The sequence below is a fragment of the Lycium barbarum genome, chromosome 4 (assembly GCF_019175385.1).
Source record: "Lycium barbarum isolate Lr01 chromosome 4, ASM1917538v2, whole genome shotgun sequence".
Classification (NCBI taxonomy): domain Eukaryota; kingdom Viridiplantae; phylum Streptophyta; class Magnoliopsida; order Solanales; family Solanaceae; genus Lycium; species Lycium barbarum.
The window spans coordinates 8,151,408-8,165,133 of NC_083340.1; the positions used below are offsets into that span (position 1 = coordinate 8,151,408).

Below are 13,726 nucleotides of genomic sequence, written 5' to 3' on the forward strand. Positions count from 1 at the left end.
TACTATTTGGTGTCAGGAGCTAATTTCACTCATTGTTGACTTGCTCTTTCGGAGTCTTTGTTTACAGCAAATAGTACATCTAATTTTATTATACACTTTGTAGGATGCCGTATGAGAAAATTAACATTTCATTGCTATAAGCTAAGTCCAGACATTTTCAAATGATCATCTGTTTTTTTGTTCATCTTAACATGGGCTTCTGAGAAGGTAATTGCACGGTTTATTCTTCAAATGGACTGGTCTTTAATTTTGGCCTTCAAATGGTCTGGTCTTTAATGTTTGTCGTTCAAAATCAAACTTATGCCTCGCTGGACATAAGCTCTTTACGGACGCTGGCATAACTTGTGGATATTATGATGTATAAGTACTTATGCCCCTTTAGGCATACATTCAAATTTGATGGACAAAAATTAAAGACCAGGCCATTTGAAGCAGAAAAATTGAAGACCAGCGCAAAAAAGAGACCAAAAGTGCAAATGACCCGCTTCTGAGACATTCCATTGATATGGGCTTCTGAGATTCTTGGGTAACAATACCTGGACATTTTTTGGCTCGGATTGACCTTCTTTTGGGGTGGTCTTTAAATTTTGGCTCTCATATTTGTGGACTTTAAATTTTGTCCCTCATATTTGTGGTCTTTAAGTTTTGCCCTTCGCTTGAAAAGGTGAGCGAATACCTGAGGTTCTGGATTCGAACCACCGCTCAGGCATAAAATAAAAATATAATTTCGCATGACAAGGCTGGGGGCGTGTATGCCGGATCCGGCATACACTCCTTAAGGAAAAACTAAAGTTATGCCGGATCCAGCATGACTAAAAGTCTGTCCTATAAGGCAGAACTTTTCCTTAAGGCATAGTTTAGTTATGCCTTATGGGGCAGACTTTTAGTTAAGGCATAACCAATAGTATGCCCCATAAGGTAGAACTTTTTCTTAAGGCATAGACTTTGCCTTATAAGGCAAACTTTTAGTTATGCCTTAAGGAAAATTTCCGCCTTATGGGGCATATTTTTAGTTATGTCTTATGGCTCACACTTTTAGTTAAGGCATAACTAAAAGTATGCTTCATAAGGTGAAAATTTTCCTTTAAGGCATAACTAAAAGTTTGCCTTGAAAAGTAAAAAAAAAAAATATATGCCTCAAGGGTCTGCCCCCTCCGACAGCCTTGCGAATTTTTTTAAAATTTTTGACTGAGCGGGAGTTTGAACCCGAAACCCATGAGTTTTAGGTGAAGGACAAAATTTAAAGACCAGCAATTTGAGGGGCAAAATTTAAAGACCACCCCAAAAAAAGGACAATTCTGCGAATTGCCCATACCTGGAGGACAATCATTTCCTAGACTTTTATATATATGGACTTAGATTCTTTGCACGATGGAGCTTGGATTGGGCTTAACAATTGAAGGCGTACACTTTAATGGACTTGGACACATCGAGGTATCAATTTATATATAAGGTCTACTAGCCACTAAAAGGCCCAATCGACAACCCCACAAACCATTCCCTTTTATCCCAGATTGGTTGTGTCCAGGAACATTTTACTGAGGAGGGACCGGTTCGTACCCGGGTGTCACAACCCAAACTCATCATACGAATTATTTGGTTTGGTTCAACAGACTTCATGAATTTGCTCCTCGGGCTATGCCATCATTTAGCTCAAAAGCGTGTGTACGATGCAAACTTATGTTATGCCTCATAAAACTCTTCCCTTTGATCTCTCATTTCGATGTGAATTCGTCTAAGGTGTAACATGCTTCTTCGAAACCTTCCAGTCCTTCTTTTTGCCCCGCCCTCCATCATGGGCGTCACCCTAACTCAATCCATTTGAACTTTATTGGAAATAAAACACCGTTTGAATTCGACCCGACCCATTTGACACACAGTGTGAGATACACAGTGGAAGGTGTAGATGGAAGTATTCATTTCTGAATCTATATATTGGGCCATCATACCAGTACAAACTTTGAACAATGCTTTTCAAACTGGTACAATGCTTCAAACACCTTATTAACATTAAAAGGCCAAGCAAAACAAACTTCATTGCATTTTTTTTCAATCCACAAATTTTATTTCAATGCATAATTGCATCCACATAAAGTCATAAAAGTAGCCTTTTACAAATGGCCCAGGCTAATGCTACTACTATGCTAGTGCCTCTAAAATCATTATGAATGTCAGCTTCTCCTTACAATTGTCCACGGCTCAACAATGTAACTTTGAAATCACAAACTGAACAAATTAAAAACAAAAAAACAGAGAGCTAAGGAAATGAAAAACAAGTTAATACTTCAGTCATCCTTCCTCATACTTTCAAGACCACGAATTAGTGACTAAATTGTAGAAATTAGCCAAACTAAACATTTAGGTGATTTTTTCTCATATGCTCAACTCTTGATGGACGTAACACCATACTATAAAAGAGATGCTTAGAACTACCTCATTAAAGTTAAAAGGCCAAGCAAAACAAACTTCATTGCATTTCTACAATCTGCAAATTTCATCCCAATGCATAATATTGCATTGCATCCACATAAAGTCACAAAAATAGCACTTTTAGCTATTGTCCAGACTATGCTACTATGGTATTGCCTCCAAAATCACTATGAATATCAGCTTTTCCTTACAATTGCCCACAAGCTCAACAACGTAACTTTCAAATCACAAAATAAACAAACGAAAAAAGAACAAAGAGCTATGAAAATGAAACATTAGCTAGTTAATACAGTAATCTTATCTTCCTCATACTTTCAAGAATCAGAAAGCAACTACTATCAACTATTTGTAGAAATTAGTCAAGATTATTGACTTAAGTTAGAGCAATGCACAAAACTAGAACACTACATAATCTGTGCACTGACTTCTTCTTCTGCAATCCCCAAAAGCATACTATTATAACTCCAAAGAAGACTTGTCAAACTGACTGAGCAATTCCCTATTCCTAAACCCAACAAGAAATTGAGCTAATGCTTCAAGAAACACTGCTGCCTGATACACATCCGTCACACTCAATATATCCGAAAGCACGCTCCTTCGCAACCTATTCGCATCCACAAAAACACCAACAAGCTCTTCCATCTCAACACGCGCCGCTTCCACCACCACCCCTCTCATATCCTCCTTCCTCCAACCTTCACGCGCCGCCTCACCACGCGCGTTCATTCCACGCGCCGCCTCTTCTGCCACGACCCGCTTCCTTTCCTTGTCCCTGCCTTCACGCGCGTGTAGTTCACGCGCCGCCGCTTCTGCCACAGCGCCGTTCATCTCCAACCTCTGATTGCCCCATTCAGCCGCGACTTTCTTGACAAACGCCGCCTTCGCGTCACGTGCACGCGCCGCCAGTGCGGGTACCATTAGCCTCAACCCGCACTCAATCTGATCGACCCGGTTCGTCAGCCTCTTTCCGGGGCTCTTCCACGCCATTACCACATGCCAGTTTTGCTTTTCCGGGTCGAACATATCCTCCGGGTCATTTTCGGAATCAGCAATAAATGAACGGAGGAGATTTATGAAGAGATACGGATGAAGATCACCGAGCCAAAGAAAGGGTATTTCAAATGGGGTTCGCCAATGGGGATAAAGGACTTGAGCGACGTCGTTTGATGCGGCCAGGTCGAGGGTTTCGTAGTAATTAAGGAAGTGACGGTGAATTACTTCCACGTGGGAAGCTAGGAGAATGGGGCTGGAAGTTGAGGATGATGACATGGCGTTACGGAGTTGAGGGAGGAGAACGTTCTTGAGGGTCTTGAACCATAACTTGTAGTAATCTTTGAATGGCTTTGATGATTTCTTGAACCCAAATAGAGCTGTAATTAAAAGGAAAACATTGGTTGATTTCTTGAAAAGGAAAGTATGAAATGGAATGTGTAGTGTGTGTGTGTTAATGGAGGAGGAAAAGGGTCTTACCTATGGCTTTAAACATCTTTGGTTTCTTCTTTAGGAGCAAATGAAGCTGATGAAACGAAGAAGAAGAAGAAGAAGCAGAGTTCAAACTTAGCGGGAACTATTATGGAATTTATTCTGGTTGTGTATGGGCTGGGCCACTAACTCTATTTATAGACTTTATAAGTGAACTTTAACGAAGAGGGTTTCGTTGGGCCAATTACATTAGCGCAAAAAGGTTCAAGGAGCCCAATATATTAAAAGGAGAATGACCTATATATACATAAGAATAGTGTATATTTACAAAATATAACGATATTTTTCAGTTTACAAAACATGCCAATATATTTCTTACAAAACATATACGAAAATTTTCGCTCAAAATTTTGTGTATGAAATATGTATTTCTCGCTCAAGGTTTAAAATTTTCGCTCAAATTTTTTGTGTATGAAATATGTATATCTCGCTCAAGGCTTAGAATTCTCATATTTTTCTTGTATGAAAACAGTATAAAAAATGTATATAACTGTATAAAATTTGTATAAAGTTTATGTTAGGTTTTTAAAAATTAATACAACTACAAACACATCGTATACAACTTTCATACAAATTTGAATCTCGCTTCAAAATTCGGGTGAAATTAATACCACTACAACAACATTTTATACAACTTTCATCCAATTTAGAAAGAGTTTGGCTGAAAACATGCAATTGATTGTTGTAAATCTGCAACAGATGACGACATTGATTTGGTCAATGGTAGCTGGAATTGCAATCGAAATGCCAAATTTGGGGCTTATTGTTTCAGCTTTTTGAGTTTTATTCATACCAAATTTGGGGCTTATTGTTTCAGCTTTTTGAGTTTTATTCATACCAAATTTGGGGCTTATTGTTTCAGCTTTTTGAGTTTTATTCATACCAAATTTGGGGCTTATTGTTTCAGTTTTTTGAGTTTTATTCATACCAAATTTGGGGCTTATTGTTTCAGCTTTTTGAGTTTTATTCATACCAAATTTGGGGCTTATTTTTTCAGCTTTTTGAGTTTTATTCATACTTCTGGTGAAAGAAAGATCCAAACTCACTAACTTCGAATAAAAAATTCATATATCTATTCAACTGAAAAAGTAGATCTAATCTAGAATGGTAGTAAAAATGGAGAAAGCAACAGATTTGCTTTCGTCACTGCAATCACCGTTGTCACTCAACTATGATGAATTAAGTAGATCTAATGGAGAATCTCAGTGGTTCTGAATTCTCGCTGCTAATCTCAACCGTCGTTTCTTCTCTCGGTCCCCCGCCTTTCTGGCCGTCGCACTTCCGACGTCAAACCTCCTCCATCGTCTCCATGTTTCTGGCACTATTTCCTGCTTCGCCGTCAACCTTCTCCGCTCAGGAAAAAGGGGAAGATCGAGAGAGATGTTTCCGCCTCTATATTTTCTTTTCTAGATCTGTTGCGTGAACAAAAGGGGAGGGAAGGGTGACTTTTAATTGTTTCAGATCCGTTATGTTTTGTAAATAAGAAAAAATATTCTTATATTTTGTAATATAGAGTATTAAGTAGTATTATTAAACTCAAGTTTCTTATTATCTCTTAAATGTATTCCTTTTTTTATTGCTAAGAAATGAAAGGAACTTCAAATTAAAGACGGAAATTTAAACATGTCCATTATATAAAGGGACTAATCTTGATGATTCAGTTCTCATGAAGTCTTTGTAGAAAAGTAAATAAACGAGTTAAGGAGGATAATTCCTAAAAACGTCTTTATTTATAGTTAATTCATGTAAGGCCAGGTATTTCCATAACTAGCTAGAGAGTGCGTTATCGTATTTGCCTCACAGTAAAAGTGGTGCATGTGAAGATATTTCATTGCTTGGTGGAGGAACCGGCAATCATTTAGTAAATGTGAATAAGGTGTACTTTTTCAAGTTGAAGAAAATTAAATTGCCCAATATCTAGGAATCCGTATCCACGATTAATGGATATAAATCGTTAGTGAAAGTCAATTCTGATTTCTTGAGAAGGGCTAGTATTCCAGCATGAAGTGCCGAGTTAGAAAGGATCTACCGGGAGTATCTTTCTTTTCAATTTCCATTGGAATCACGGATAACTCCTCTCTCTCCTCCAAAATTGTGTACCTATCAATTCATTTGTCTAAAGATTTCTTGAAGTGTAGAATACGAAGCACAAAAGGGTAGATAACATGGCTTTTTTAAACTGATGAAAACAAATGATAGATTGAGATGCAAAGGTCGATCTAGCGTAAGTTCTATGAATGAATGGATTGTTTTTAGCTCAGGCTATGTCTATATTGCTAAAAAATTATATTGTATATACAAAATAAGATCACACATATTTAGGACGAATTGATGCTAAATCTTGAGTTCACGTCGCCACGGATGATGAAGAAAATGGATCAGCCCAATGCCACAAATGTACGTGTCAACTAAAATGGATCCATAAAACAAAGCCCATGTTAAATGTCTGAACTTCCCAGCTCCCCAAACTATTAAATTCTCTTGTCGGTGGAAACTTTGAGAAAGTATTTAATTAAATTTGTAACACTCACAAAACGACAACATGATGAGGGTGAACACTTTAGTCAAAACCCTCCATGCATGTGAACATTATAGTATACTGCTAAGTATCCATTAAAGTGTACTTCAATAAAACAAAGTTGTTACTTACACTAAATAAAGTCACCAGTAAAGACATCAAATGTCCCACTTTATGCAAATCCCCAAACTATTATTTTACTACTACTCGGTTACTCAATTCTACAGTGATTTGTTTTTTACGTGGCACGTCTATTCATGTGGGAGTAAAAAAAAAAATGCTCAATATGAAAGGGTGAGGCGTAACTTTCATTTTGTAAAACTTAATGGAGAAATGTAAATTGTAATGAAATGAAATCTGGAAATCGGAGAGTATATTCTTACGGAGTAAGTCCGTCATACCTTTCTAATTTCTAAAATAAGATTGTTTGCCAGGATATTTTTTTATTGTTATAATGAAATATAAATGAAAAATTGATTACGATATAATGAAATGTTATTATAAGTATAATAGCAATTATTATAAAAAGACATGATTGTATATGAATAAACGTTCTATTCCAAAAGATTGATAATAAGTTGGCATTTGAATTACAAATAGTCAATCTAGGACAGTTGTAGGATTAATTAAGAGTAAAAAATGTATATTCCTCTATCTTTACTCGACATTTTGGCTATGATTGTTTTTTTTTTTAAAATATTTGATTGAAAAACTAGATTTAGCAAAGGTTTTAAAGACTTGATTAGTTAATTTGTTTCCTTAAAATTCAGAATTATCTTGGGGTTGAATGCATTTATATATATATATATATATATATAAAATATAGCATAGAAAATTTGAGGAAAAAACTATAACTATTAAAATGCATTCTTGTTAAGAAAATTTATAACTATAATGTGAAATAAATAGATTTTGATTTTTAAGATTTATCAACTACAGTAGTTTATATTTTGGATGCTTTAATAAGAAATAAAAAAGAACTTACATACTTCAATATGTCTATAAAGAAATATTATAGGTATATGCTTCATTAAGAACAAAAAAAGAGAAGGCATAATGATAGAGAAAGCTATAAAATTAATCCTTTTTTCTTGTTCTACTTTCCCCTTAGAAACAATTACAATTTGACATTCAAAAAAATTCTATATTTGAAGATAACTTCATTTCTGTTCAGACTGTTCCAACTCTATCACAACTGGAGTGAAAAGAAAAAAAGAAAAATCTCTATTACTGCAGAGGATTCTTTTTGTCCATAGAGAGTGGGAGAGGTGTAACTTCTCCCTACGTATTGGTCTCACACTATCACATTCCTGTCCGCCATTTTCTCTGACTTAGTCTTTCCTCCTTAACAAACTCTGCCATCTTTTTTTTTTTTTTAATCTCTCTCATCTCCTATTTCAACATTAATTTCCACTTCCACCCCTCCATTTTTTCAGATTTTTGTGTTCTGTACAAGGTTGGTTTTTGTTGGTCTAGACTTTTTTTTAAGTTCTTGAATGGGCAATATCTCATGGTTTTCATTTTAGATTTGGTAAAGTTCACTGCTGTTTCCATTTCTTGATAATGTGAACTCAACCCATCTTCTCTTTTTTCCTTTAAATTCAAGATTTAGAGTTCAAGTTTTGATTTTTTTTGGGTAAAGATTGAATTTTTATTTGATTAACTCATCTCCACCATCCACCGACAGTTGCAAAGAGATAAAAATAGAATCTTTTTACCTTTTTTTCAACACCCAATCTAAAAAAATGCCACCAATAATGACCACAAATTTCATTACCCTCTTTGTTTTTGTGTTTTTCCTTTTTATCTTCTCTGCAAATTCCCAAGATTCTGATCTTGAAACTGATTGCACAAACAAATGGATCCATATTAGACATTTACCACCTCAATTCAACCTTGATCTTTTATCAAATTGCTCTGAATATCCTCTGTTTGACAATTTTTGTCCTTATTTAGCAAACCATGGCCTTGGCCAAAAGACTCATAACAAATCACATAGTTGGTATAGAACTGACCCTTCTATGCTTGAACTTATTTTCCATCGTAGAATGCTTGAATACCCTTGTTTAACATCTGATCCTAGTCAAGCCAATGCTATTTATGTACCTTATTATGGTGGCCTTGATAGCCTTAAGTACTTATATGGTCCTGAAGTTAATTCAAGTTTCCAGCATGGTTTAGATTTGTATGATTTTTTAGTCCATGTTGATTCACCTAATATTTGGAGTAGAAATTATGGTCATGATCATTTTATGGTTATGACAAGACCTGCTTGGGATTTTAGTCAACCTTTGTTTAATGATCCTTTAGTGTTTGGTACTTCATTTCTTGAATTGCCTGAGTTTTACAATGTTACTGCATTGACTATTGAAGGTAGAGCTTATCCTTGGCAAGAACAAGCTATTCCATATCCCACTTCCTTTCATCCTCCGAATTTAGCGTTTTTCGAGTCTTGGGTGAATAGGGTAAGGAGGTCTAGGAGGACTACTTTGATGTTGTTTGCTGGTGGTGGTGGAATTTCAGCTAATCCTAATGTTAGGAGAAGTATTAGGCTTGAGTGTGAGAATGTGACTAGTATGAGTGCTAACGGCACGGGGTACGAGAAATTGTGCGAATTCGTAGATTGTTCTAATGGGATTTGTGAACATGATCCTATAAGGTTTATGAAGCCAATGCTGCAAGCTAGTTTTTGTTTGCAGCCTCCAGGGGATACACCAACTAGACGGTCCACGTTCGATGGGATTCTTGCGGGTTGCATTCCTGTGATTTTTGAAGATTTGTCTGCGAAAAAGCAATACGGATGGCATTTGCCAGAGGAGAAGTATGAAGAGTTTTCAGTGTCTATACCTAAAGAAGATGTTGTGTTTAAAGGGTTGAAGATTCTTGATGTTTTAACTAGTATACCAAGAGCTCAAGTTAGGAGGATGAGAGAAAAAGTTTTGGAAATGATGCCTAGAGTGATGTATAGAAAGCATGGAAGTTCACTTGGTTTGAGAAGCAAAAAGGATGCCTTTGATATTGCAATAGAGGGCACTTTGGAAAGAATCAAGTCCAGGCTTCAAGAAGTAGCAGCTCAATAATTATTAGCTTATTACTGTGTTCTATTCTATCTCTTATTGTTCTTTTTATTGTTTCTAGTATTATTTATAACACAGCAAATGGTGTAGAGATAATTTTGTATTCCATATTTCCACTGATAATGAATAGATATGTAAAGGCAGTCATTAGAAATTCTTGGTTACCATACTTCTATTTCTAATAAGCTGCTTGTCATTGTTAGTTGTACAGCAAAAAAAAACAAAAGATTCAAACAATGGTTATGTACCAGAATTCAGAATCTAACTGAATGTAGTAGAATCCATCTATCAATGGTTAAACTAACTGGTTTACAAGAGGTCTACTTATTGAATAAAGCTAATGATAAAGGAAGACATTGGTTTAGACATCATCAGTAGCATTCTGATAAATCTGTTTTATTGCAAAACCAATAGTACCTCTTATTCTACCTGTTTGATTTGTCTCATTTAGATGTGATAATTTGCTCACTTCTAAGATTTCCAGTGTAATTTCCACCAAGCTTAACCTCAAAGCTCAAAGAAACAATCTAATAGTGAACTTAGAATGAGCATTTGCATTGGTATTGAAGGCATAACAGATCTAACAATGATGCATATGAACAGAATTTAAATGTAAACATCTTTAGCATTTATGGTATTATCGAGTTAAATAGCTAGAAATCATAACATCAAGACTCAAGTATAAAAGAAAATCATCATCTGAAGACTCCAAGTTCGTTAACAAAGAATCATCACAGAAGCCCAGAAACTGGGGATTTTAAGTCATTTCCAAAATTAGAAGGTGCACTGAACACAAATATCACAGATTTTCTACCTATAATGGCATTACAGGGAGAGGTAAAATTTGAGTTACCATCCTAGCTACTTACAATATTTAGGCTCCGTTTGTCCATAGATACAAAAAAAAAAAAAAAATCACTTTTTTTTGGAATTTTGGAGTTGGAGTTGCGTTTGGCTATAGTTTTTGAAATTGTAGTTTTTGGTGAAATGTAGTTGTAAAAAAGTGAAAAAATTTTGAAAAACAAATTTTTTGAGTTTTTAGTATTTCGGAGTTGTATTCGGAATTCTCATGGCCAAACGCTGATTCCGGAATAAAGTGAATAATTCTTATGGCCAAACGGGGGCTTAGTTTCAGTAGTGTGGAGTGCAAACCTCAAGATCGCCTATTGATATGTTAGAGACATAATCTCAGCCCTAATAAGTTAAGTGGCTTGACAGTTGGTGAATTTTCTAGCAGTATCTTACAGTTAAACAGTTGCTCTTGTAGACTAGACATCCACTTTGATAGGTCCGGTTAAGACGTCCACTTTGATAGACAACATGAAAAAAGAATTTTCTTAAACTAGACTCGCATACTTAACAAAAGCAGAGTTAGAGGCAGTCATGACTAATCTAGAGACAGAATAATACTTAAACATCTATGGAACCCCTTCAAGCGTCAAGCACCAGTGGTCTAGTGGTAGAATAGTACCCTGCCACGGTACAGACCCGGGTTCGATTCCCGGCTGGTGCAACGCTTTTGCTTGCGCTCATTCTTTGGGACATACCTTGGATGTGCTTACTGCTCAATTTATTTTTCATGTGGATCATACAAACAAAATAAGTTTTCGTCAATAACTCGTGGACTTTAATGGTACTTGTAAAGTCAAGACAACTCTAGCAAGTCTTCCCTAACATATTATCGTCTGGGTCCCTATTTGGGTCCATTTACATTGTCTTGATTGATGAAATGAAAACAACCTTATTGGATCCCCTACATTCTTCTTTCCAATAAGGCTAGATGGGTAGATAACCCCTTAAATTAAGCACGTTTTGCAAGATACCATATAAACTTAGACAAACTAGGTGACTCATAGTGAGTTTTGAACGTGTTGTCTTGTTTTTAACCATTTTTTTTCTTTTTTATATAGAAGGAAAGCCATAAAATTTCATGTCTCATCTTCGACGAGCAGCTGACCAGCAAAAAATATGGCTACTCTAGACAATTGTTTGAGAAGATTTAAGTCTTAATTGCAGACATGTTGGGTGCTCGTTTCACCAACTTACCAAATGTTATTGTTAGCAATTGTCACTGAAATTCCATTGAGGCCAGTCAGAGGAGTGTCTGTATACTGATCAAGCAGTACGTATACACGAATGGCGTCTTAGGACGTGGAAGATAAGTCCATCAGCTCCCATTTCTACAATTAACGATGAAACAGTTCAATCCAATGAGCATGTAGTTATATGATTGGAGACCTGACTTGCATAATGAAGTTAAGACTTTCAAACATTATACTATATGTTATATGATCTTAAGATCTGTTACAGAATTTTAGCTTCCTTGCCTGTAGTGTTGCAATATGTAGCATTTAATTCCCTTATTAGTTAGAATCATCTTTCATTTGTATTTCAGCTGATTCTTCGAGTAATGAAGTATCCAAAATTCCTCCAATACCCTGTTCCATTAAATGATCCGTCTCATATACCAATTTATTTATGGCTATATAGTTCTTTCAATCTGCTATATCTTACCTTTAAAAAAAAAAAAAAAATTAACGCGAATCCGCTAGGCAAGTGCCTAGGCTAGTCTTTTCATTAATAATAAAAACGAACCTCAAAGACAAGAGTACAAGTAAGGGTTATTCAGCATTAAAACTTCCCGGGGTTGACATGGTAAACATTGAAATGAATACAAAAGGATCTAGACTTGGAAAACCAACGCTAGTCATCTTTTGGGAAAATTCTAAGCTGTTGAATGGCATACATAATTTTAAATATTTTAACTTCATAATCAGGGAAGAGATTACTTATGGGTTGCTTGATAGACTGTAGGCAACTTCTGCTTTTACACCAGCTGCCAATTTTAATAACTACTACTACTACTTTTGATTTCTCTCTTTAGATCTCTTTTGTTAACGATTCAGCTGACTCTGAGCTAGCGTTTAGCCATAGATTCCCAAAAAGATTTTGAAAAGTTTGATTTGGGTGAAGTTTTTCAAATTTTGAAAATGTGTTTGGCCATCGTTTTCAAAACATATTTCACTTTTCGTTTTGGAAAACAACAACAACAAACCCAGTATAATCCCACCATGTGGGATCTAGGGAGGGTAGAGTGTACGCAGACCTAACCCCCACCTTGAAAGGTAGGGCGGCTGTTTCCGAAAGACCCTCAGCTCAAGAAAGGAAAACAAGAGAGGAAAAACAAGACAAAAGGTTAGATAGGACCAAGCATATCGAAAACAATATGAAAGCAAGGAATAACAAAAGCGAGAAAGTCATGGTAGAACAGTCCGGAAAGAAAGGAGCATTAACTACTATAGATAACTAAGATAACCAAAGTACAACGGTCCAACAAATATAAGCAGCAATCAAATGCAGAAATCAAATGGCAATAAACAAATGAGCAAAACTGCAAGTACTATGGTGAAAGGATTAGCCACCTAGCCTTCTATCCTAATCTGAGTCCTCCACAACCTCCTATCTAAGGTCATGTCCTCGGTGAGCTGAAACTGTGCCATATCCTGTCTAATCACCTCTCCCCAATACTTCTTCGGCCTCCCTTTGCCTCTCCTGAAACCGTTCATAGCCAACCTCTCACACCTCCGCACTGGGGCATTTGTGTCTCTCCTCTTCACATGCCCAAACCATCTCAGCCTCGCTTCCCGCATCTTGTCTTGGAAAACATGAGACATTATTATATCCATACGTTCTAAAAACTATCAAGAATACCTAATTATACAAAACATACATACTTGTTAATCCCAAATTATGCAGAACATGATATTTTAATAACAACTGCTAATAGCACAGTAGCTACTACAATTCTAATACAAAGATCTATTTTTATCTTCGCAACGATTTTTACAAGGGAAAATTTCAGTTATAAACAATTTTTGGTCAAAATTACATATTCATAGCCCATATTTTAAATTACAAACCTACAGCCCAATATTTCATGGCACAACTTGAATATTCACATTTATACAACAATATACAACTTTATACACCTACTGTAGACAATGTATACACCTTGTATAAAAGTTTATAATAATGTATAAGACTAGTCTACAATATTATACAACAATATATAACTTTATACATTTATTGTAGACAATGTATAAACCTTGTATAAAAGTGTATAATAATGTATAAGACTGGTAAAAAACTGAAGAGGAAAAAAATGGCTATGGCAGGTAATTTAAAAAAGATGGGCTAAAACAGGTAAATATTTTGCCAT

The 13,726-nt window shown here is 35.7% G+C and overlaps 2 protein-coding genes and 1 non-coding gene across 3 annotated transcripts; 2 read left to right on the forward strand and 1 right to left on the reverse strand.

Annotated features, from left to right (window-relative positions):
- Nucleotides 1-2,461: 2,461 nt before the first annotated feature.
- On the reverse strand, nt 2,462-4,137 carry LOC132638140 (protein INAPERTURATE POLLEN1). The gene is made up of 2 exons (XM_060355116.1): nt 3,901-4,137; nt 2,462-3,800 (listed from the first exon to the last, which is right to left on the reverse strand). The coding sequence occupies exons 1-2, from the start codon at nt 3,914-3,916 to the stop codon at nt 2,887-2,889; spliced, it is 930 nt and encodes a 309-aa protein (XP_060211099.1). The 5' UTR covers nt 3,917-4,137; the 3' UTR covers nt 2,462-2,886.
- A 3,431-nt stretch (nt 4,138-7,568) lies between these two features.
- LOC132635081 (probable xyloglucan galactosyltransferase GT19) lies at nt 7,569-9,661 on the forward strand. Its single transcript, XM_060351301.1, has one exon. It carries the CDS (start codon nt 8,176-8,178, stop codon nt 9,508-9,510), a length of 1,335 nt encoding a protein of 444 aa, XP_060207284.1. The 5' UTR covers nt 7,569-8,175; the 3' UTR covers nt 9,511-9,661.
- A 1,288-nt stretch (nt 9,662-10,949) lies between these two features.
- On the forward strand, nt 10,950-11,020 carry TRNAG-GCC (transfer RNA glycine (anticodon GCC)). Its single transcript has one exon. It is a non-coding gene; the product is annotated as a tRNA-Gly (tRNA).
- Nucleotides 11,021-13,726: the final 2,706 nt, after the last annotated feature.